Source organism: Triplophysa dalaica, chromosome 7 (assembly GCF_015846415.1).
Source record: "Triplophysa dalaica isolate WHDGS20190420 chromosome 7, ASM1584641v1, whole genome shotgun sequence".
NCBI lineage: Eukaryota > Metazoa > Chordata > Actinopteri > Cypriniformes > Nemacheilidae > Triplophysa > Triplophysa dalaica.
In genome coordinates, this window is record NC_079548.1 from 8,990,668 (window position 1) to 9,012,014 (window position 21,347).

Genomic DNA, 21,347 nt, shown 5'->3' on the forward strand with positions numbered 1-21,347 from the left:
CCTAACCCAAAACTGATCCTAACACTTACTTTAAACCTAATCCTTGCATCTGATTGGTTGCTAGAGATGTTGATTCAGAAATCCTTTTTCTTATTTTGTGAATTCGCCTGTAAATATTGTTTTTTAACAAAACTAGTGCCAGAACCAAACTAATGATGAAATTAGCATAACTATGACCAAATAAAGATGGATTAAGACATAAATAAAGTTGAATAAAGCTGTAGTGTGGTGCATGTCGCCATCTTGTGGCTTTTCAACATCAGATTTGTATGCGCTCATCTTTTATTTGGCAAATTCCTCTTTTAGTATGTAGGAGGCGGTAGATGTTGAGTTTATAGGAATTTATTTGTATGTGGAAGCAGGGGAAAGAATACTTGGAAATTTAAGACAGATGATTGGGAAATATTTATGGAGATCAGTAAGACATTCTTGAGAGATATAGATGACTGAGTAGAAGAGGTTGAGGAATTAAACAGAACAATAAGGGATAGTCTATGTAAGGCAGCAGATGACGTAATTGGAAAAGTTGTGTAGCGAAGCAATTAAGTTACATAATAAAGCACTGAAAAAGATAAGAAAAACAATGTCTTATGGTGATTTTATTGAATATAAGAGGAAGCTAGCAATTGTTAGGAATGTTATTAAAGAGGCTAAAAGATATTATTGGAGACAGTACTGTGAAAGTATTGGAGAAGAAACAGAAATTGGGTCAGTGTGGGGTATGATCAAGAAAATAATAGCATTCCAGTTATTATGAACGGAAACAAACCGGCTGTGTCGGATGGTGAAAAAGCAGAAGTTTTAGTCAAAGCTTTTGTGAAAGTTCACAGTATTGATAATATTTCAACCTTTATGCAAAGGTCTATAGAGAGGTATCTGAGGGACAATCCAGACCTGATATACCATAGGGAGATTTCAGATAATGATTTCAGATAATGATTTTACATTGTATAAACTAAAAAGAGAAGTTTGTGGTTGTAAACTAACTTCTCCAGGGAAGGATGAAGTATGCTGGGAAATGATTAGACATCTTTCGGGTGCATCTCTATTCATTCTGTTACGACTTTTTAGTAATATTTGGGATAAAAGGTCCTACCGACTGCTTGGAAACATGGGATAATTATACCAATTCCTAAACCAGGGAAGGATCATTCATTTGCTTCAAGTTATAGGCCTATAGCGTTAACATCTAATATGTGTAAAATTATGGAGAGAATGGTCACTTTTAGATTGGATCATGTGATGGAATGCAGATGTTTAGAGTCAGACATCAAAAAGGCTCAAGTTTTAGGTGTATTTTTTATTGTGGACAAAGCCTACCACATGTTATGGAAAGAGGGACTCCTAATTAAGCTGGACAAGATGGGCAATAAAGGAAGAATGTTTAATTGGCTTCATAGCTTCCTTTTTTACAGATCAATTCAAGTCAGGGTGCAGTTCTACATACTCTAAAACATGTCTTTATAGAAAATAGTATTTAATTTGATTGTTAATTAAATTTTTTCTCAAGTTTGTAAAGGGATTGGAAGGTCCCTTTTTGCGGATGATGGGGCCCTTTGGAAAAGAGGAAGGAATGTTCCTTATGTGGTCAAAAGTTTATGAAAGGAGATTAAGGGGTAGAGAAATGGGTAGATAAATCTGGTTTTCGTATATCGACATTGGCAACCCAGGTTATATGCTATTCAAAAAAGAGAAAGAGCCCTTAAATTTGGTTGAATCTTATATAAACAACAATTAGAACAATGTGATTAGATACCGGGGGGCAGGGCTCGATATAAAATTAACATACATGTACAGAAAAGAGTTGAAAAGTGCAAAAAAGTCTTAAATAAGTTAAGTGGGGGGTTCTAAGCGTCTCTCTTTGAAGAATAAATATTTTGGGGGAAAATTATATTGACTATGGATGCATTGCATATGGGTCGGCATCTAAAACTGTATTACAGAAGGTGGAAAGAATTCAATCAGAACCTTAACGTATATGTTGTGGTGCGATAAGATCTACACCTCTGTCTCCAATGCAAGTAGAAGTGGATGAAATACAAATTGAATTGAAAAGAGTTAAGTTAATGCTGAATTATTGGGTGTCAATAAAGGGTCACTATGTGAATCATCCCATTAAGAAGGTATTGGCTTTATGCTGGGAACAAGATACTGACAAGTATAGTAGTGTTGGATGGACTGCTGAAAAATCTGCTCAATCATGTGACATTTTAAACATAGAAATGTGCCCTTCAATGGTAGTATAACCCATTTTGCCTTGCTAGGTGGATGGAGGATGCTCGAACTAGGAATGTGGTTATAGGCTTAGATTCATTCTTTGCGTTGGTTTATCAGTCAAGTCTTATCAGCGGTAGATCATCGAGACAAGACATTTTATATGAAATACTAATAAATAGAATAGGTGACAAAACATGTTTTCTGTGGGTTCCAGCTCATGTGGGGGTAGAGGGAAATGAGAATACAGATCAGTTAGCTAAGAATGCTCTAAAAAATCTAGAATATAGAATTGAAGATAACGCTAAACAAAGATTTACATTTAGACATTTAGCAGACGCTTTTATCCAAAGCGACTTACAAAGAGTTTAGGAGCAATAAGCGAAAGTTCATACAGGAGCCATAATACATTAGGTGCCAATACAAAGTTACTGGTTTCAACAAAAGCTAGACAACTACCCTGTTGAGAGAAAGGGTTAGTGTGTGTTTTTTTTTTTTTTTGATGAAGCTTAGGTCAAAATCAGATTAGCAATTAAAAGCAAATGACAAGATATGTGGAATGTGGAGGGTAGAGGAAGGCATTTGTATCACATTCAGAAACAAGTGGGAGGTGGAAGAGGGAATTTTTGTAGCAGAAGGGAGGACATAATTATCACAAGACTTCTTGGTCACACTGCACTTAACATCTCCTTATTTAGAATGGGTAAACATGAATCTGGGAATTGTAGTCGTGGTGGATTGTTAGAAACATTTGATAGAGTGTCATTACTGGAAGATGTTAAAATAATGGGAATTGAAAGAATTTCAATGAAAACACTACTGAATTATGGATCAAATACATATAAAATATACTGTGCTCTAATGAGATTAATAAATTTAATAGAATTTACAAGATGTTGGGATTGAATACTGAGATTTCTTAAATTTATTTATAATTAATTTTTATTCACTTTGTTTCTTGTTAAATATTTAACTCACCGTCAGCGTTCCACACTCCAGTCCAGAAGGTGGCGGAAACGCACCAAAAGTTTCTTTGACACCCGCCATCAAAATCTAAAAGAAGAAGATGTTTAGTTTTACGACAGCTCCGTTCAAGCAAGCGAGGAAGTGTTGTGACGTTGAGTGAAAACATCAGACATGGTTGTGCAAATAAAAGTAGAATACTGGTAAGTGACTTCAAGATAGAGTTCTGTGTAAACTATTCACAATGGTATATTATTTTAATTTGGCTCTCGTAAAAGATTCCTATTCTGAGGAATGGGATGGATCGAAAAGGGTTACGTTAGCTTAAGCAGATTGCTAACAATTATGAATCATCTCTAATCATAACATTTTACGTCATTTATGTATGGATAATCAGTAAACCAGGGAGTTTTACTTTGACACGTACTGAAAGCCTATATGTCCTGCGTGTCCCACGAACAATTATATTTTTATAATGCAATTGAGTAGATTTAAAGAGCAGTGATGGTATCTAAGGCTTAAAGGGACAACGTTACTTCACACAAAACATGTTGTCAGAATGATTATGCACTTTTACATGTATACATGGCAAAGGATGTCAATCTCCAGTGAATAATGACACTGATAATGTGCAAACGGTTTGCATTCTTTGCATACATAACATTTTTTCTCTTTCACAGCTATAATCTTTGAATTGGATTGTAACTAGTGGTGGGCATAGATTATTTTTTTTAATCTAGATTAATCTAGATTAAAATGGCTCATTTGAATTCTGCCGAAGGCATTCAGAATATGTGTGCTACCCAAATAATGACTAAAAGTAAGTCTTTGAGAACGGGTTTCTCAAGCCAGGTGGCGCATTAGACCAGGGGCTCATCTCCTGTTTCCAAAATGCATCACAAACTGCTTGAGAAAGCTGTTCTACTATGATAATTGGTGATGAAAATTAAATTATTTTCAATAAAATGAACTTGTGTTTACTTCCGCATTAGCTAAGGGATGATTTGCGTTTAGGTGGTACTTGAGACTGGAAGAGCTCCTACAGTACATTTACATTTAGTCATTTAGCAGACGCTTTTATCCAAAGCGATTTACAAAGAGTGAGGGAGCAACAAGCGATATGTCATACAGGAGCCATAATACATTAGATCTCAATACAAAGTTACTGGTTTCAACTAAAGCTAGACCACTACCTGTTGAGAGAAAGTGTTTTTTTTAAACCAATTCCGCATTGCACAAGGTGCAAACAACCTTAGTCTTGTCGATGTTTCTATTGGGAAGCTTCTTAAAAATTAATATTCCCTGAAGCAAACCCGGCGGCTTCATAGCTGCATCCATGTTAGCACGTCACGTTTGATGCGGTAATTTCACAGTAACGTTATGTTGTGTTCAGACCAAACGCGAATGGCGTGTCAAGCGCGAGTGATTTATATGTTAATTCAAAGAGCCAATAGACCTACTTGCTGCGCGAATCGCGCGAATGAAGCCCTGGTTATGAGATGATGAGGCGGCTTCTGCTTCCGCGAATCACGCGAGTTGAAAAATCTCGTTCTCGCCCCGTACAGTGCAGTTAAACTGGTAAACATCCGCGCTAAAATATCAACGTGAAAGACATCATAGCTTGCGTAGTATAGACCCAGCTCCCAACCCAACTTTGAGAATAGATTAACGGCGACTTCTTTTTTTATCGCGCGATAAGAGTCTCACTGCGTTAACGCCGTTAACGGCCCACCACTAATTGTAACATTTTAATACTTTGCTACACAGGTTACTTGACTGAAATTATTACGGTGGTTGAAGACATCGAGACGATTCTGAAGTATATATTGATTGTAAATATTGTCATTGTAGTTATCTCATGTCTTCTCTTCCCTATTGTGTGCTGCAGTGGCGGATGAGGGTACGGTCCCCGCTATCAGGAGCTCGAGCGGGTCGTCACTGCTGAGTTCACTGATGCGGATGTGGCCGGCTTTGTTGGTCGCCAGGGTGAGTAATAGTCATAATCTGGGGCTGCAAGAAAATATATATGAGGATTTTACCTACAAAAATACATTAACGTACGTTTCTGCCTTGCAGGGAGCTTTGAGATTGAGATCAATGGAAAGCTGATCTTCTCAAAGTTAGAAACCAGTGGCTTCCCCTATGAGGATGACGTGAGTAAACATCCACACATGTAATACGCTGGTAACAATTATCTCCATTTTATTGGATACTAATGGATGCATCCCTCTGTCTTCTTTTTTGTCTATAAGATAATGCGTGCTATCCAGAGCGCCTCTGATGGCCAGGCAGTGGAGAAGATCACCAAGAGTCAGCCTCCTTGTGTCATCCTCTAATGTTTTCATAATAAACCTTTTCTTTTTGGCTCCCATAACTATATCAGCACCTCAGGGACAACTTTGAGAAGGTCTGAAGATTAAGATGTATATAAAAATACCTGTTCTCATATAATAACTTTAAAAGGTCTGGTGTGGGATCCTTATACGTCCTCTCCTCTTCACTTCTTCTGTCCGGTTGCTGGACATAAATGATTATCGTAACTCTAAAGTCAAAGTTACGGTTTGAGGCCTACAGTCCATGCAACCTCTTCGCAGAAGAAGATAGATAGGGGACAATGAGGAGGGAGCCAATGAAAGGGTCCTTCTGCTTGTTATTTGGTGTTGTTTTGGGGTAAAAATAAAAAACTTATTCAAAATGTGTAGTGATGCTAATATACTAAAACACTGGTTAAATGAAGGGAACACTTTAAGCTTGAAATGATCTTAATCGACATATTTTCAGTGTGTTTGTTTGAGTATACTGTCCCTCATGTTTTGCTAGCATAAATATCTCAGGTGATGGTCATTTTTAAGCATTTTTTCCACATATTTTCAATGTTTAAATCTGGTTTAGTGATGTTTTTTTACTTGCAAACACTGTCGCAGGTTAGCATGTTGTATTTGTTTTTATAGAAACCTTTGAAGTCTTTGTGAAGGCCATGATTGATGCATATACAGTGCATCAAATAGACCATGAACTAGATCTGTCTCCCAATTTCATTTAAGGGGTAAATAAAAGTAACAACTAATGTTTTATTATAAAGGTATGTCTGTCAGGTTGTCTATCACTATGATTTTAATGGTACTAGCATATAATAATGTAGGTTAAAACAATTTAAAAGCCTTTATAATAAAGTTGGAACACATGCAGTGCAGTGTGCGTTTCTGCTAGTTAGCTGCTATGGAGGGCATGTGATGTTTAGCTGCCTAATGTAATGAACATTAAATAATAAACTTTAAATTGTTGACCTTAAATAAAATATGCGGATTGCTAATAATATTTATGTGTTGATTTTTTCTGACCTCGGAAATATACAAAAATTAAGTAATGGTACAATTGCTACGAGAAACGCCAGAGCATCCAGTCGTTTTTATTGTAGTCATTTAATGTGTTATTATTTACACTTGTATTTTAATTTAAAATCTAAAGGTAAGTCAAACTTTTTTACATTGAAAAACGCATCATCTTAATAACGAATTAATAAATTCACACGTTGCCATGTACTTCGATTCCATGTTTGGAATCGTTTAAACTTATTTTGTTTACTGCGCTTTTATTGGATATCTATAGAAACTCTGAAGCGTGTCATCATCGCGTGTCAAGGTAAAGGGTGTTGCTCTCGCTCTCCTGACGCAGGTGTCCCAGGTCGGAAGGGTGTGTAGTGACTTGTTTTTTATCTCCATACATACAACAAGGTAACAACTGAACCAGCACAGGCTAGGAGACGCGAATCATGGCGGTAAAGATTAAAGTTGAATATTGGTAAGGTTTTTTACTTATTTAAAGAATTTATATTTAATACGTTTTAGACGTTTTGGATTCTATACTTTTATAATAATAGTTAAGTTGTTATTTAAATTATGACTGTCTAAAAATCTAGCGATCTGACTCCTTGCAATAGATGTGGCCATCGTACGCCAAAATGTTAAATCGTCTGTAGGCAAAACACTAAGCATGTAGAACTGTAATCAAATATCTAAAAGTAGGAAATACAGGTTGAACCAGTTGTTCACGGTGACTTGACAACAAAAGGCGGGTGGCATGCACAGCAATGACTCTGAATAATGATTTTAAACAAAACTAAACAGTGTTTTGTAACCCACCAGCGGCGGATGAGGCTACGCGCCCCGCTTCCAGGAACTGAAGCGAAACATCAGCGCCAAGTTTCCTGATGCGGAGGTGTCTGGCTCCGTGGGAAGAAGAGGTGAAGTAGTGTCCTTAGATCTTTAATTCCAGTTAATGTGCAAAAGCATTACTAAAATGATCCAGAGCAATGTTTTAGAAATATCTTTATTTTTAACAATTAATACAATATATAACTGACATTATAACAACCAGTAAACCTTACAAATACTTTTATAGGGAGTTTTGAGGTGGTGATCAATGAACATCCTGTCTTCTCCAAATTGGAAACAGGTGGTTTCCCCTATGAGGAGGATGTAAGCAGGCCTATTTAAATTCTGTGTTATTGTTGGTGACCTCATACTTTGTAAAGTGCATCTCATCCGCATCTCTAAGACTTAAATATTTTTAAAATAACAATTAGATGCCTTTAAAAGGTGCTGATGGCACCATACACAGTAGTTTTATTGAAGTATAATCAGATTCTTACTGTAAAAAATTCTTAATAAGGACGGGCTCTGATAAAAGGAAAGCATGGGGTTGTCAAATTCAGTGGTTAAGCCTGAAAGTGCTCACATCACCTGTAAAACCAAATTTTACACTTCTGCTTTTTAGGAACAAATTTAGGGGGATACTTTCTGAAATGTAACTTTCTGTATTTTCACTTTAAGACAGGACTTTTAACCACGACTAGAATTTTGATCATGAGGATTGTTTCTTTTCTTTTCATTTACATTTTTCTTTCTTCTTGTGGTCTCTATAGATCATGGAGGCAATCCATAAAGCTAGGGATGGCAAGCCTGAGAAGATCGCAAGATATCGTAAAGACTGTATCATTCTGTAGCAGCTTGACCTCAGATCGTAATAACCATCTTTGCTCAGATAAGGTCACATGCTATTGTCAAGCTCTGAGCGATGTCTGATTTGTTTTGAAGCTCTTCTTCTGTCCTCTTTATCATTCTACTTTACACAGAGTATTTTGGACGTAAATGATTGCCATATCTCAAAGTTGAAACGTTATGGTATGAGGCTAAAGTCTGAAAAATTCCAAACCTGAAGCAGAGTAATAAAGAAGAGAGTAAAGAGAACAATTAACTCAATAACTTGAAAGTTGTTAAAATAATATGATTTAAAATAATATCAGTAATATATTATTTTTATTTAAATTTATCCTAAATCTCTCTTAAACTCTCTATTTTTTATTTACTACAATTGATTTAATTGGTTACTGTTCTTTTAGATGCCCTTGAAACAATTATTCCTGTGATCTCTAAAAAATAAATTTAATGCATTTCTGAAAAGGTGTTTTTTGGGGGTTATTAAGAGTTCAGTGTTGTTTCTTTCATAACAATATTTTAACACTTAAACATATAAAAAATAAATACCAAAATGAATTTATTCATCATAGTAAATGTACTGAAAACTTTTACCACAAAATTTTATAAAGTATTGTTATTTTAGGGTGTGTTATAAGTTGTGCAGAAATATATTAGTTTTATTGATAAGCTTTCAGATTGTAAACCATATTCACCACCACTAGAGAGCACTTTGAACACTATAATATGAACACTTTATTACAGTCATACAATAAAATAATTGAGTAAAAGCACTTCTTATTTGACATCGTAAATTTTCGAAAAAATATTGCAAACTACGTAATATATATTAAGTTATATGTGTTAGAAAAACTGCACTGAAAGTATTATTTGTCCGTATTTTACAGAATAGTTGTAAGTCTGGTTATATGTGTACTCTCAATATTTTACATGAAAACTAAATTTCTACTTCACAATGGCAAATCTCATTTGGAAAACACATGTGAAACAAGGAACAGACACATCATTATAAGTCAAGCATCTGTTTTAATACATTCAATAGATCTAAAAGAAATGGTGTTCTCATTTTTGAAAAATGCTATGTGACGAAAGTTACAGTTGTGTGAACGCCCTCAAAGCAGCTTGTGATAGTCTGTGTGTCCTATAGGCTGGCATGGTTATCATTGAGCATTCAAGTTGCTGTGCTTTATCATAAAATACCAGAGACCGAAGGAGAGACACACCTACACGCTCACTGTGTGCAGAAACATTTCAGATGCACTATAGTATGGGAAACAATGTTGAATAAGCACTATAGTGTAAGCCTTTTTAATATAATTGTGATACTCAATCACATCAATACATCAATAAGTTAACTAGTATTTATAAATGACCATGAACATTTCAATGTATTTATTACAACATGTAAAAATCAACTGTGAAATCCTACACAGACGTTTCTATTCCAAACAGCAATATTTGAGTGTGTGAATGTAAAAGCATATTTTTCTTGTCAACATTTGTCAGATTATCCTTTAAAATACTTACATTTTGCATATTTGTAAAGCACACCATATTTCTTATTGCATAATTAACTTTTAAATCAAAGCGAGTCATCATCATTGAAACAAATAACTTAAATAAATCAAATCTGCATTAGGATTCATATACACAAACAAACTGTTCCTTTCCCCCTAGACTTTAAACACATGGGTCCTTTTAGTTCCATGCAAAGAAGGCCCTCTCAGGAGATGCTATTATTCTACCCTTTAATAGGTCTCATTTACCACGAGACTGAACATTAATTACACTTTTAATCCTGAAGCAACACCTTAATATCATCAGATAACAAGACATGTAAGCCATCTAGCATATATGTGTGCACTGTTCCCTTTAGATTCTTCCAGATGTTTTAATTTGATCAATTACAAATTGATTTTATAATATCACATAATATTATGTTTTTTTACATATAAAGTATGTTTTCTGTTGATATTTCATTGCGTATCTTCTATGGTCAACTGGTTTTCCTGCAATCTCAAGCACTTTGTCTTACCATATTCCGTATGTACAGATACATTTTTATCCAAGGCAACAGCCTAATAATTTCAGGGACAAACCTTTTTTTCTGGATATCTGAAGAATGAAGCTTTCTGATGGACCAGCAGCACCCTTGGCCACTGGGCTTCCACCATCTCCATGTTTCAGGTGATAAGGTGTATTGAACATACAACCCACATCATAAGATTTATAAAATGGGATGTTTACAATTGGAGTCCGACTTTTATATTCACAACTGTGCACTTTTCGTTCTATTGGGAAAAAAACTACCTTCAAGCAGTCCTATTTCAACCTCACACCGAAAGTATACTAATAAACACTAAAAGAGATACTTCGTTTTAATTCCAGTGATCAAATTATGAGTTTTAAAAAGTCCAAGTCCAGGAAAAACAGGGTCGCACAGAAAGAGTGGGAAAAAGACACATTTACGCATTTACGCAAAACAGAAATGGCATGAGGTTTTATCTGTTTTTAAACCTCAAATCTTAAAATGTCACCTTATAATATAGTGTTATTTAACATTTTAGAATGTAATTATAAAAACGATTCATTTTTTATTTATGTGAAAAATTTGGTTCCAAAATGAAATAAAATAAAATCATGTTTTTATTATGTCATCATGCTTCTATTGTGTAAGTTAGCTGTATTTTTGTAGTTATTATGGCTTAAATCAAAACAAACCAACAGCAGTTTGGTATTAATTGAAATGCACAATAAAAGACATGATTTTTGAAGTTATGTCGAGTTATCTCATTTTGGAAAAACTAATATATATATATATATATATATATATAATAAGTTTAATAAAAGTCAAATAATGTGTCCAGATTCAGTATCTTGCTAATTTTATCAATAATAATTAATGAAGACACAACAGCACTGTGTGCTTAAAAAAGACCTGAACCTGAAAGGAGATGAAGGTCTAGCCACAGTATCCTGTTCAATGTAATATGCAAAGAAAGACCACGGATTATTGTTTAATTTAATGAAAAAATACACGATGATACAAATGTGTTCAACAAACGCTCATTGACCGAGATGCAGCAGTGTTTCCGTGACTCAGTGGAAAAAAGGTTACATGAAATCAAACTCATGTGAGGGCCATGAAGGGGGAAACCCCCCAACTACTATTGCAGGACTGCTGCAATATATCAATGTGAAAGGAATCCCTGACAGTTGTACACAACTTGACGTCAGAAGGCAAGATGCTGATAAATTTCCCCTGCTAATGTGATGACTATATTATTAATGTTTCTCCCACACAAGGGTTCAAACCTGGCTATGTTCCAGGGTAAAACTGGTGGTGCCACCAGTGTTAAATTTTCAAATAATGATGTTTAACCAAAACTAGCCAAAAGGTGCTATTCACATTAAATTAGTTGGGTGTTCAGAGCAAATGTAAGCATTAAGCACATGTAACACACATTACAAGCAAAAAATGTTCACTGTATTCTCACTCTGAGACAGTTCGGGGTGACAGTTGTTTGGGAGTGGTTTTAGGGCTGGGGTATATTCCCATTCCAAGGTGGCCCCATTGATAAAGCTGTTTGCTTGATTATTGGTGTCTTATCACCCCCCTCACACCCCTGGGTGCTCAAAGCGTGTCACTTTTTTCGGGTTTCCACGCACTACGTGACTACATCTTTTGCTCTTTTTCCATTACTCCCCCCCCACCCATGTCTTTTGAATCGGCCTGAGGTCAGTCTCGAGTTGGCCGTTCCAAGTGTAGCCACGGAAACGAAGCACAGAATCGCGCCAGGAACACCTGGGCTCAGGTAAGGGTGTGTCATGCTTTGGGACAGTTAGTCTTAGCATTTATGAAACGGTCTAATTCGGTGGAAAGACTTTAAAATGTGTGCAAATTTGACAGTGGTCTGCTGTAAAGTGGGGTACACCTGCTTAAGGTAATTTCAAGAGCAGATGTTGTTCTGTTATATAGCTTTACTTTTTACTTTTTTATAGGAGATTTTGTAATGACAAATTCAATGGTTAATTTAAGTGGCACAGAAAAGTTAGAGATGAAATTATAGGTAATTTTTGAAAATCATGACTTAACTAAAAACTTAAAGTGCTTAATGTGTATGTATGGTTAATGCAAGAGTGTTATCATTGCAAAATTGTATAATTACAGAGAGAACATATTTTTAATTGTTAGCCATTTTTGACCTTTAACAAAAACTTAAGCATTGCTGCACACAAATATTGATTAAAAATCATATTCATCAACCAAATATGAAAATTATGTTAATCATCTTTCATCCTTCAGTACATGGAATACATTTTTGTTGTATGTTTCATAGGAACTTAAGGACTTCCAAATTACAATCCATTGATAATTTTGATTTTAAGGCTTATAAATTATATTTATTAACCTTGTTGTGGTTGCATGTCTTATTAATTTACAGAAACTGCACAAATGCAAGAGCAGGCAAATTAATTAACGGCTGTTCCCACTTTATTCTAAGTAAATCCTTTTACAGTCATTTTCAGTTTATGTGTTTAAAGCACAAAAGTTTTATTGGTGACAGTAATCAGATTTATTTGCTTTTAATTAAGAATATCTGACTTTGAGTGTATAGTAAAAAAATGTAAAAGTCTGGGTGCAGTTTAAGCCGTTACAGTCAAGACTTCACCACAGCCCCTGATCTACTCTATCTGCTTTTGTCACTACGCACAGTGAGGGACAGAATGTTTCTTATCATACAATTGACATTCAGTCTTCTGATAATTGCCAGGCTTCTGTATACACACCCTTGTGACAGTTGGGTTACTGTAAAATTTTGCCTCTAAAATACATAAAAAACGAGTTATGGTAAAAATGCACTATTCATTAATGAAAAAACTGTAGTAATGTTCAAAATGTCAGAACTCAACGTGTCTCAAGTGCATAGTGAGAAGGAAAGTTTAGCTTATTTGATAGGTAGTGGTTGATTCTCAGGGAACAGATGTAATGTACCATGAATACTCTATTACATGCAAATGCCTACCTGTGTAATGGAAGAATGAATGAAAAATAAGTGTGCCTATAACAGTTTGGTGCTTGTAGTATCTGACTGTTATGTGTTATTTTGTTTCTCTCCCTTTTCCCACTCGTCACTCGTGTGTGAATGAAGGTTATGTGTGAGATTTTCTGAAAGTTCTGTGACAGAGAGAAGTTCAGACAGTCTACATGATGGAAGCCGTTGTATCATTTGAAGGGGTGAGAGAACCATCTCATATCAAATATAGTGGATGACATCCAAAAGATGTATTATACATTACACAACACATGTAGTAAATAGAGCCTCTCTCTCTCTTGCTCTTTTTCTCCTTCTCTCATCTTACTTTCTCTCTTTGAAGGACAATGACACATCTTATGAGGGCAGTGAGTCACCTGTACCCTCTCCATTCAGTTTGTAAGTATCATACTGTCTGTATGTGTCCTACACACACTGATCAAAACAAAATTAAGACGATGAAGTTGTGCCGGTTTACTGTATACTCGTAAGCAGCCACAACTACATTTAAAAGTCCTACTAGAACAATAATTCATGAACTGCTTGGCATCATTTTAAGTTTCTCATGAATATTCAAGTTTTCATTTATAAATAATTTTTAATAATAATGATAATAATTAATTAATGTGATTTTCTGAGCACATTTTGTGTGAAAGCCATAAAGTAAAATGACTACATTAAAATGATTCTAAATATTTAGAATATGAATTATTTGATGCTAATGACTCAAACACCTTATTCTATTATTTTGAGATTTTCATAAGGAGTGTTATATTGTGAATGTTCACAAGTTTAAAAAAATCTGAAAGAAATAAACAGTAGAAAAACCTGTAAATAGTTAGGGAAACAGTAGGAAAGTAACATTGTAAAATGTCTCCCCCATGTGGTGAGATTCAGGGCAGTGCGAGGGCGGGACAGTGTGAGGTTTTTGTTTGTTGTATCAGGGTTGGCTTGAGTCGGTTTGTAAGACGATGGAGATCAGTCTGGCCTATGATGAATAAGATCTGGTGAGTTTGTTGAGCTGGAACAGGCGCCTCTTTCCATGCTGTGTTTTGTAGTGTGCGCACTCTGTCGCCCTCTATAGGACGCCTGCGGTACAGAAGGGCAGCTATGACTTGGAGCAGATGAGGCAAACTGAAGAGGAGCCTCATCAGAGTTTTACCTTCTCCAGAGACCTTGAGGGTGTGTTTATCATATACACGCACATATCAACCACACCCACCTTGAACCAACCTTAAACTGATTTTTTGGTTTCAGCTAGTTAAAGCTGGTCTCCCAGCTTGGTTAAACTGATGTTTAACTGGTTTTAATGGGCACCAGCTGAAATACCTCTTTATGAGTCCTAAATTCTTTCAATAATCCTCTTTCAGCTGCTCGAAATACCAACACCAATGCCATCAAGAGAGGAGATGCAGAGGTGATGTATACACAAATTTTGTCAATAATTTCCTCACGTTATTCATCATCTAAAAAATATTATAATCAAAAATTGTGTTTGCCCACATCAGGCATATGTCGAGTTGAACGAGCTCAGAGGAGAGTCATGGCAGGAGATGGGACGCTGGGTGGGTTATGAGGAGAACTTCAACCCTGCCACTCAACAGTGGGGTGCCTCCCACGTGTCCTATCTCACCTTCAAAAGTCTCATTCAACTTCGGAAGGTCATGAACACAGGTGAGAAACAGAATGACATTTTTTTTTTAGACAACGATCAAAAGAGGGAACAAGAAACAATGTCAAAATTAATGGGGGACCTCATGTTGACGGCTAATATTTGGGGTGACTCTATCTAGGAGCGGTGCTGTTGGATGTTGATGATAGCAGCTTATCAAGCATTACTCGGAAGATGGTGGAGCAACTTTTGCTCAAAAAAGAGATCCGCCCCACTGACCAGGATGCTCTTCTAGCGATTCTGCAGCGCAAGCGCAGGTGACATACATGTCTCTGTTATCCCTTATGCGCACAGACATTTGTACCAAGTAACTACATAAAAAAGTTAGATATTTGTGTGCAGTAAACAAATCTCACATTGTGTCTGATTTATAGTCAATTGGAGGGCACTGCAACTCCTGTTGGTGGAGACATTGAGATGCAAACATTCTCAGTCACCAAGCAGGTACAAGTTCACCCGTTTATCCATCCATCTTGTATTAGTATCTTGCTCTGTCAGTCTCCAGTACTGATTGTTTCATGGTTTTGTTCTTCAGCGAGACATGGTTGATCGCGTGGAGGCCTCTGTTGTTTTATCAGGTAAGAACATTTTGGTTATTCCTTCTATAAAGGTTTTTCATCTGATTTACCATCCAGGATATTTAATGCTCATGTCTCTCTCAAGGCGTGGTGGAGAACCTTCAGAAACCGGTGGTGGCATTTGCACGTCTGAGGGATTCAGTGGTGTTGGATGGAGTTTTGGAATCTTCTATCCCAGTCCGCTTTGTTTTCTTCCTGCTGGGTCCCAGTCAAAGCGGCCTGGATTACCATGAGAGCGGCCGAGCCATGGCAACACTGATGGCCGATTGGGTAATATTAAGATATATTGAGATCCAGCCAAAAGAAATCTTCCTTAGTAAAATGCAGAGGAAAAATAGTCTGTAGAGTGGTTTGGGCACTAAAATGAACTCTCCCTGTCTCATTTGGTGTCAGGTGTTCTCACTGGAAGCTTACTTGGCCACAACTGAGAAGGATCTGACCGATGCCATAGCAGACTTCATGGACTGCAGCATTGTTATCCCACCCACAGAAATACAGGATGAGGCCATGCTCAAGCCAATCATCAACTTCCAAAAGAAGATGTTGCGGGAGAGAGTCCGCCCATATGACACCAGAATTATGTTTGGAGGCACAGGTAAGGTTTTATGGAATGATGCAGGGCTTCTTTATTTCTGATCTGTTTAAAGATCAGTCAGGTTCACTCTAAATCTCAAATGCTCCATGCAGAGCTCAGTTAAACACTGCACACAACCAGTGAAATGTTTGGTGTAATTTATTAATAAAATATTTCTTGAGTCTAAAGCAAGTTTAAAATTGTAGTTATGAAATGTATCTACCTTATTTGATCACCGATTTGGTGACATACAAGGCTGAATTGGGTCACTTAGACTGTATATTTCTGTATCCTAATCTGATCTCTGGAATGACATTACCTGCTCTGTTTACTTGATCAGACCAAACTGGACCCGAGAAGCCACGAGAGGATCCATTGGCCCGCACCGGCTATCCGTTTGGTGGTATGGTCAAAGACATAAAACGCCGCTACAAGAACTACCTAAGCGACTTCACTGATGCCCTCGACCCTCAGGTGCTGTCTGCCGTCATCTTCATCTATTTTGCTGCCCTTTCTCCTGCCATTACCTTCGGAGGACTGCTGGGTGAGTACATACTCTGCAAGCATTTACTGATGACATGCTGACTTGAGCAAACAAGAGTCTTGTCCCAAGTGTGAATGATTATTTCAAAGATATTCAGAAAACAACCTAAAACCTAAAGGTCTAGTTAGACCAAGAAAATCCAATCCATTCACTTATTTTGTGTGTTTGACCTTTGATCCCTTTCTATGTATTAGCGGATAAGACGGAGCACATGATAGGGGTCTCGGAGATGATGGTCTCGACTTGCGTGCAGGGTATCATCTTCTGTTTGTTTGCCGCTCAGCCTGTTCTAGTCATTGGGTTTACGGGTCCTTTGATGGTGTTTGAAGAGGCGTTCTTTCAGGTAAAAACTCTAAATTTAGAAACTGATTTAAAGATGGAGATGGTGGTCTAGTGGGTTAAACCACTGAACTGGTAAATCAAAGGTTGCTGGTTCGATCCCAGCAGCCACCACCAGTGTGTCCTTGAGCAAGACACTTTACTCCATGCTGCTCCAGGGGGATTGTCCCTGTAATAAGTGCACTGTAAATCGTTTTGGATAAAAGCGTCTGCCAAATGACTAAATGTAAATGTAAATGTAAAGAAACAATGCAACAAAAAATTACAACTGTCATCTAAGTCAAAACATATTTTATTTTCAGTTCTGCAAGTCTCAAGGCTTCGAGTACATCGTAGGCCGTGTCTGGGTGGGCATGTGGTTGATTATCATCGTGTTGATCATCATGGCAGTGGAGGGGAGCTTCCTTGTCCGCTTCATTTCACGCTTCACCCAGGAGATCTTCTCAATCCTGATCTCGCTTATTTTCATCTACGAGACCTTTTCTAAGCTTATCAAGGCATGCATGGTTCCACACACTCACATGTATATGAACTAATTACTTTCAAGATAATACAATAAATCCCTTTTTACCCCTTAGATATTCAAAGCACATCCTTTGATTTTGAACTACCCTTCTTTGAACGAGTCTGCGGAAGACCCCTTCCATTCTATCATAAGGGTTAACATCACGACACTTCTTGAAGGCAATGTTACAAAGCACCATGAAATACTAGAGGAGAGGGCATACCCCAACACTGCTCTACTTTCCATGTGTCTTATGTTTGGCTGTTTCTTCATTGCATACTATCTCCGTGGGTTCAAAACTGGAGTCTTCCTACCTGGCCCAGTAAGTTTGCCCTGTTCTGTCTTGTATCACCATTAATACAAAAAGCTTTCCTGTAGCTCAGTGGTAAGAAAAGTGCATTAACAACGCAGGGTTGCGGTTTCGATCCCAGGGGATTGCACATACCTATGTATACATGTATAGGATAATACAATGTAAGTCGCTTTGAATAAAAGCGTCTCCCAAATGCAATTACAAGTACTACATAATATACAAACATATATATCAGTCATGAGCCCATGTTAATATTGTTGTTAAATCACATCACACCACCAGATCCGTCGGATGATTGGAGATTTTGGGGTTCCTATCGCCATCTTCTTCATGATCGCTGTGGATATCAGCATCAGTGATGCCTACACACAGGTTAGAATGACAACCACTGTTTCAGTGTTCAGAGAAAGTGACTGTTCTTAACCTTCATATAATGCTCTTGAAGATAAAATAATGTTGTAATCTGGACCAAACCATAAACAAACTGGACTTCATTAAATAGTTACCATATAACATCAGTGCAAGACAACAACAGACTGTTTCAGTCATGCACCTCATAGTAACTAAACTTTGTTTTTACATTCTGCTTTAGAAACTGGTGGTGCCAAAGGGTTTGACCGTGTCTAATCCTGGAGCCAGAGGATGGATTATCAACCCACTGGGTGAGAAGCAGCCTTTCCCAATCTGGATGATGTTCGCCTGTGTTGTTCCTGGTTTACTGGTCTTCATTCTTATTTTCCTCGAGTCTCAGATCACCACGTGAGTGTCTCACTCATAAAGAATATTTAGAATATGCAAGTTAGAAGTTGAGTGGAATTGTTGGGTGTAGATCTTATTCTAAAGATCTTCTCAGGAAAAATTATCTGTTGTAATGGTATATCGTGATTTACCTCTAAGCATTTTCCCCAATCCAGGCTGATTGTGAGTAAACCTGAGAGAAAAATGATGAAGGGCTCTGGTTTTCATTGGGACCTACTGCTTTTGGTGTTCCTGGGTGGCATTGCCTCTATTTTTGGTGCCCCCTGGCTTAGTGCTGCGACAGTGAGATCTGTGACCCATGCTAACGCCCTCACTGTCATGACCAAAGGCCCCAGACCACAGATTGAGCGGGTGTTAGAACAGAGGGTCAGTGGAATTTTGGTGGCAGTGATGATTGGTAAGTTTTATCTTTCTTTGTGGTAATAACATTAAATAATTAAAAGTTTTATTAACATACTACATACAATGAAAATATACATTATAATACTTTACCCACAGGGGTCTCCATTCTGATGGAGCCTATCCTGAAGATGATCCCTATGACTGCTCTGTTCGGAATCTTCCTCTATATGGGTATCACTTCACTGAGTGGCATCCAGCTTTGGGACCGCATTCTTCTTCTGATCATGCCGAAAAAGCATCATCCAGCTGTTCCTTTTGTCACTCATGTAAGATATTGTACTGAGAAGCACATATGTGCACTACATAGCCAAAGTTCCAAATAGCAACAAACAGTCTCATACTTTATGTGAGTCCATCTATCTATCTACATCTTTTCCCTATGTTTCTCCACAGGTGCCAACAATGCGAATGCACCTATACACTGTCATCCAGATCATGTGTTTGGTGATTCTGTGGGCAGTGAAATCTACTTCATTTTCACTTGCTTTGCCCTTTGTCCTAATCCTAACTATCCCTCTGCGAATGTTAATGACCGGTCCTGTCTTTACTGTCAGGGAGATGAAATGTGTAAGTATATACTGTTTAGCCAAATTGAAAACTAACTGAGACCTTTATACATTTTACATAATGAATTATCACTGCACATTTTCACCCCTTATAATTAATGTATCTTATGTAACTTTAATATGTAAACTCTAAACATTATATATTTTTATTATGTTTAGAAAATAAAATTGTATAGTTTGGGCTTTTTAATATTAGTAGATTAAAATACTCTAACTTAATCTAAAATGTGCCATGCTGTCCTATACTGTATAATTGCACATATTAGCCAATTTGAAAACTAACTGAGCCCTTTATGCATTTTACATAGGCCTGATAAATGATCACTGCACATTTTATACCCCTTATAACTTCTGTTTATATTTAATATCTATAACTCTAAACAATTACATTTTTATATTATTAATATGTTCATGAAAAACAATTGTATAGTTTGGGCTTTTTAGTATTATTAGATTAAAATACTCTAACATAACCCAAAATGTGCATTGCTGTCATATACCGTATCATTTCACATATTAGCCTAATTGAAAACTAACTGAGCCCTTTATGCATTTTACATAGGCCTGATTAATGATCACTGCACATTTTATACCCCTCATAACTTCTGTTTATATTTAATATCTATAACTATAAACATTTACATTTTTATATTATTAATATGTGCATGAAAAACAGTTGTATAGTTTTGGCTTTTTTAATATCAGTAGATTAAAATACTCTAAATTAACCAAAAATTTGATGTCATATACTGTATCATTGCACATATCACTGTCTGGTTAACTGTATGTTGTGACCCCATGTGTTTTCACCTTTTTGCAGCTGGATGGAGATGATGCCAACGTAAAGTTTGATGATGAGGACGACTGAAATAACCCCAAAACAACTTTCTGATTCTGGATTCCAAGCCACTTTGTATTCATTTTACTGTGTGCATGAAATTATAATATTTTGCTTATATATTTTAACTGTTATGGCTACTAGCAAATCTTAGCTTGACAAATAGGTTCGGCATAACATCTTTATATTGTGAAATTTTAGATTTAGAATGCAGTTCATGCACACGTAAAATTCACAAGCTGTTCATATACATTCCATAGTTTAGATTTTTGTTTTTCCAAGAGACCATTGTGCTTTTTTTCTTTTGTGTGTTTGTGTTATTAAGATTTTTGCCTTTATACATCACAGTGTTTATTTATTTAAGGTGTTTAGAGTTTTATGCAAAATGGAAAAAAATTGAATGTCAGTGTGTGACAATATCACACCGCTGAACTACCAGCTTGAATGTATATCGCATGCTGTTTTAACAGATGATGCCCACGCAAAACATGCCATTATATTTCATATGACATTTTTCATGTTTGACTGTTTTCAGGGACATTGATACCTGTAAATATAATAGGTTTAGGACTACAGTATGTCAGCATACTTACTATTGCTAAGTTTTTACACCTGTGAGTATAACTGGAGTGACTATGTATATTTGATCTCTTATGGTGTATTTCATCACTCATTGTTTAACAATTAAAGATTCCTGTTCTAAATAAGTTGGAGGTAACTACATTTTCAATCATGTGTGAGCCAGTCTTATATTTAACTGATTTATACATTCTCTATGCTTTCATGTAGGTAAAGCCCACACGAGGTATTGTATTTCTCGCTGCGCATACCATTTGGCATATGACATTAAAACCCGCGAGAGCCTCTCGAATGTTGTTCCTTTTACATGGCTCTCACGGTACTGTGATGTCATCCACCTGATGGTCTGCGCAGCGATTCACGAAGTCCAACACAACTAATCACATTCCAATAAAACGAGTACGTCACCACTATGATGTTTTAACGAATCTGTGCTCTCATTGGAAAATGATGTTTTTTTCACCAAAT

At 36.6% G+C, this 21,347-nt stretch overlaps 3 protein-coding genes across 3 annotated transcripts; all 3 read left to right on the top strand.

Annotated features, from left to right (window-relative positions):
• The first annotated feature begins 3,254 nt into the window (after positions 1 to 3,254).
• Positions 3,255 to 6,495, top strand: selenow2a (selenoprotein W, 2a). Its single transcript, XM_056751936.1, has 4 exons — positions 3,255 to 3,380; positions 5,066 to 5,163; positions 5,254 to 5,330; positions 5,430 to 6,495. Exons 1-4 carry the CDS (start codon positions 3,352 to 3,354, stop codon positions 5,511 to 5,513), a joined length of 288 nt encoding a protein of 95 aa, XP_056607914.1. The 5' UTR covers positions 3,255 to 3,351; the 3' UTR covers positions 5,514 to 6,495.
• A 322-nt stretch (positions 6,496 to 6,817) lies between these two features.
• Positions 6,818 to 8,633, top strand: selenow2b (selenoprotein W, 2b). The gene is made up of 4 exons (XM_056751937.1): positions 6,818 to 6,978; positions 7,323 to 7,420; positions 7,579 to 7,655; positions 8,102 to 8,633. Exons 1-4 carry the CDS (start codon positions 6,950 to 6,952, stop codon positions 8,180 to 8,182), a joined length of 285 nt encoding a protein of 94 aa, XP_056607915.1. The 5' UTR covers positions 6,818 to 6,949; the 3' UTR covers positions 8,183 to 8,633.
• Positions 8,634 to 11,822: 3,189 nt separating this feature from the next.
• slc4a1a (solute carrier family 4 member 1a (Diego blood group)) lies at positions 11,823 to 21,007 on the top strand. The gene is made up of 21 exons (XM_056751858.1): positions 11,823 to 11,989; positions 13,328 to 13,413; positions 13,554 to 13,609; positions 14,295 to 14,392; positions 14,581 to 14,627; positions 14,719 to 14,884; positions 15,004 to 15,139; positions 15,257 to 15,326; positions 15,418 to 15,460; positions 15,546 to 15,730; positions 15,854 to 16,055; positions 16,375 to 16,578; positions 16,773 to 16,921; positions 17,220 to 17,414; positions 17,496 to 17,744; positions 18,018 to 18,107; positions 18,328 to 18,494; positions 18,650 to 18,891; positions 18,993 to 19,162; positions 19,290 to 19,463; positions 20,283 to 21,007. Exons 2-21 carry the CDS (start codon positions 13,384 to 13,386, stop codon positions 20,328 to 20,330), a joined length of 2,721 nt encoding a protein of 906 aa, XP_056607836.1. The 5' UTR covers positions 11,823 to 11,989; positions 13,328 to 13,383; the 3' UTR covers positions 20,331 to 21,007.
• The last annotated feature ends 340 nt before the right edge of the window (positions 21,008 to 21,347 follow it).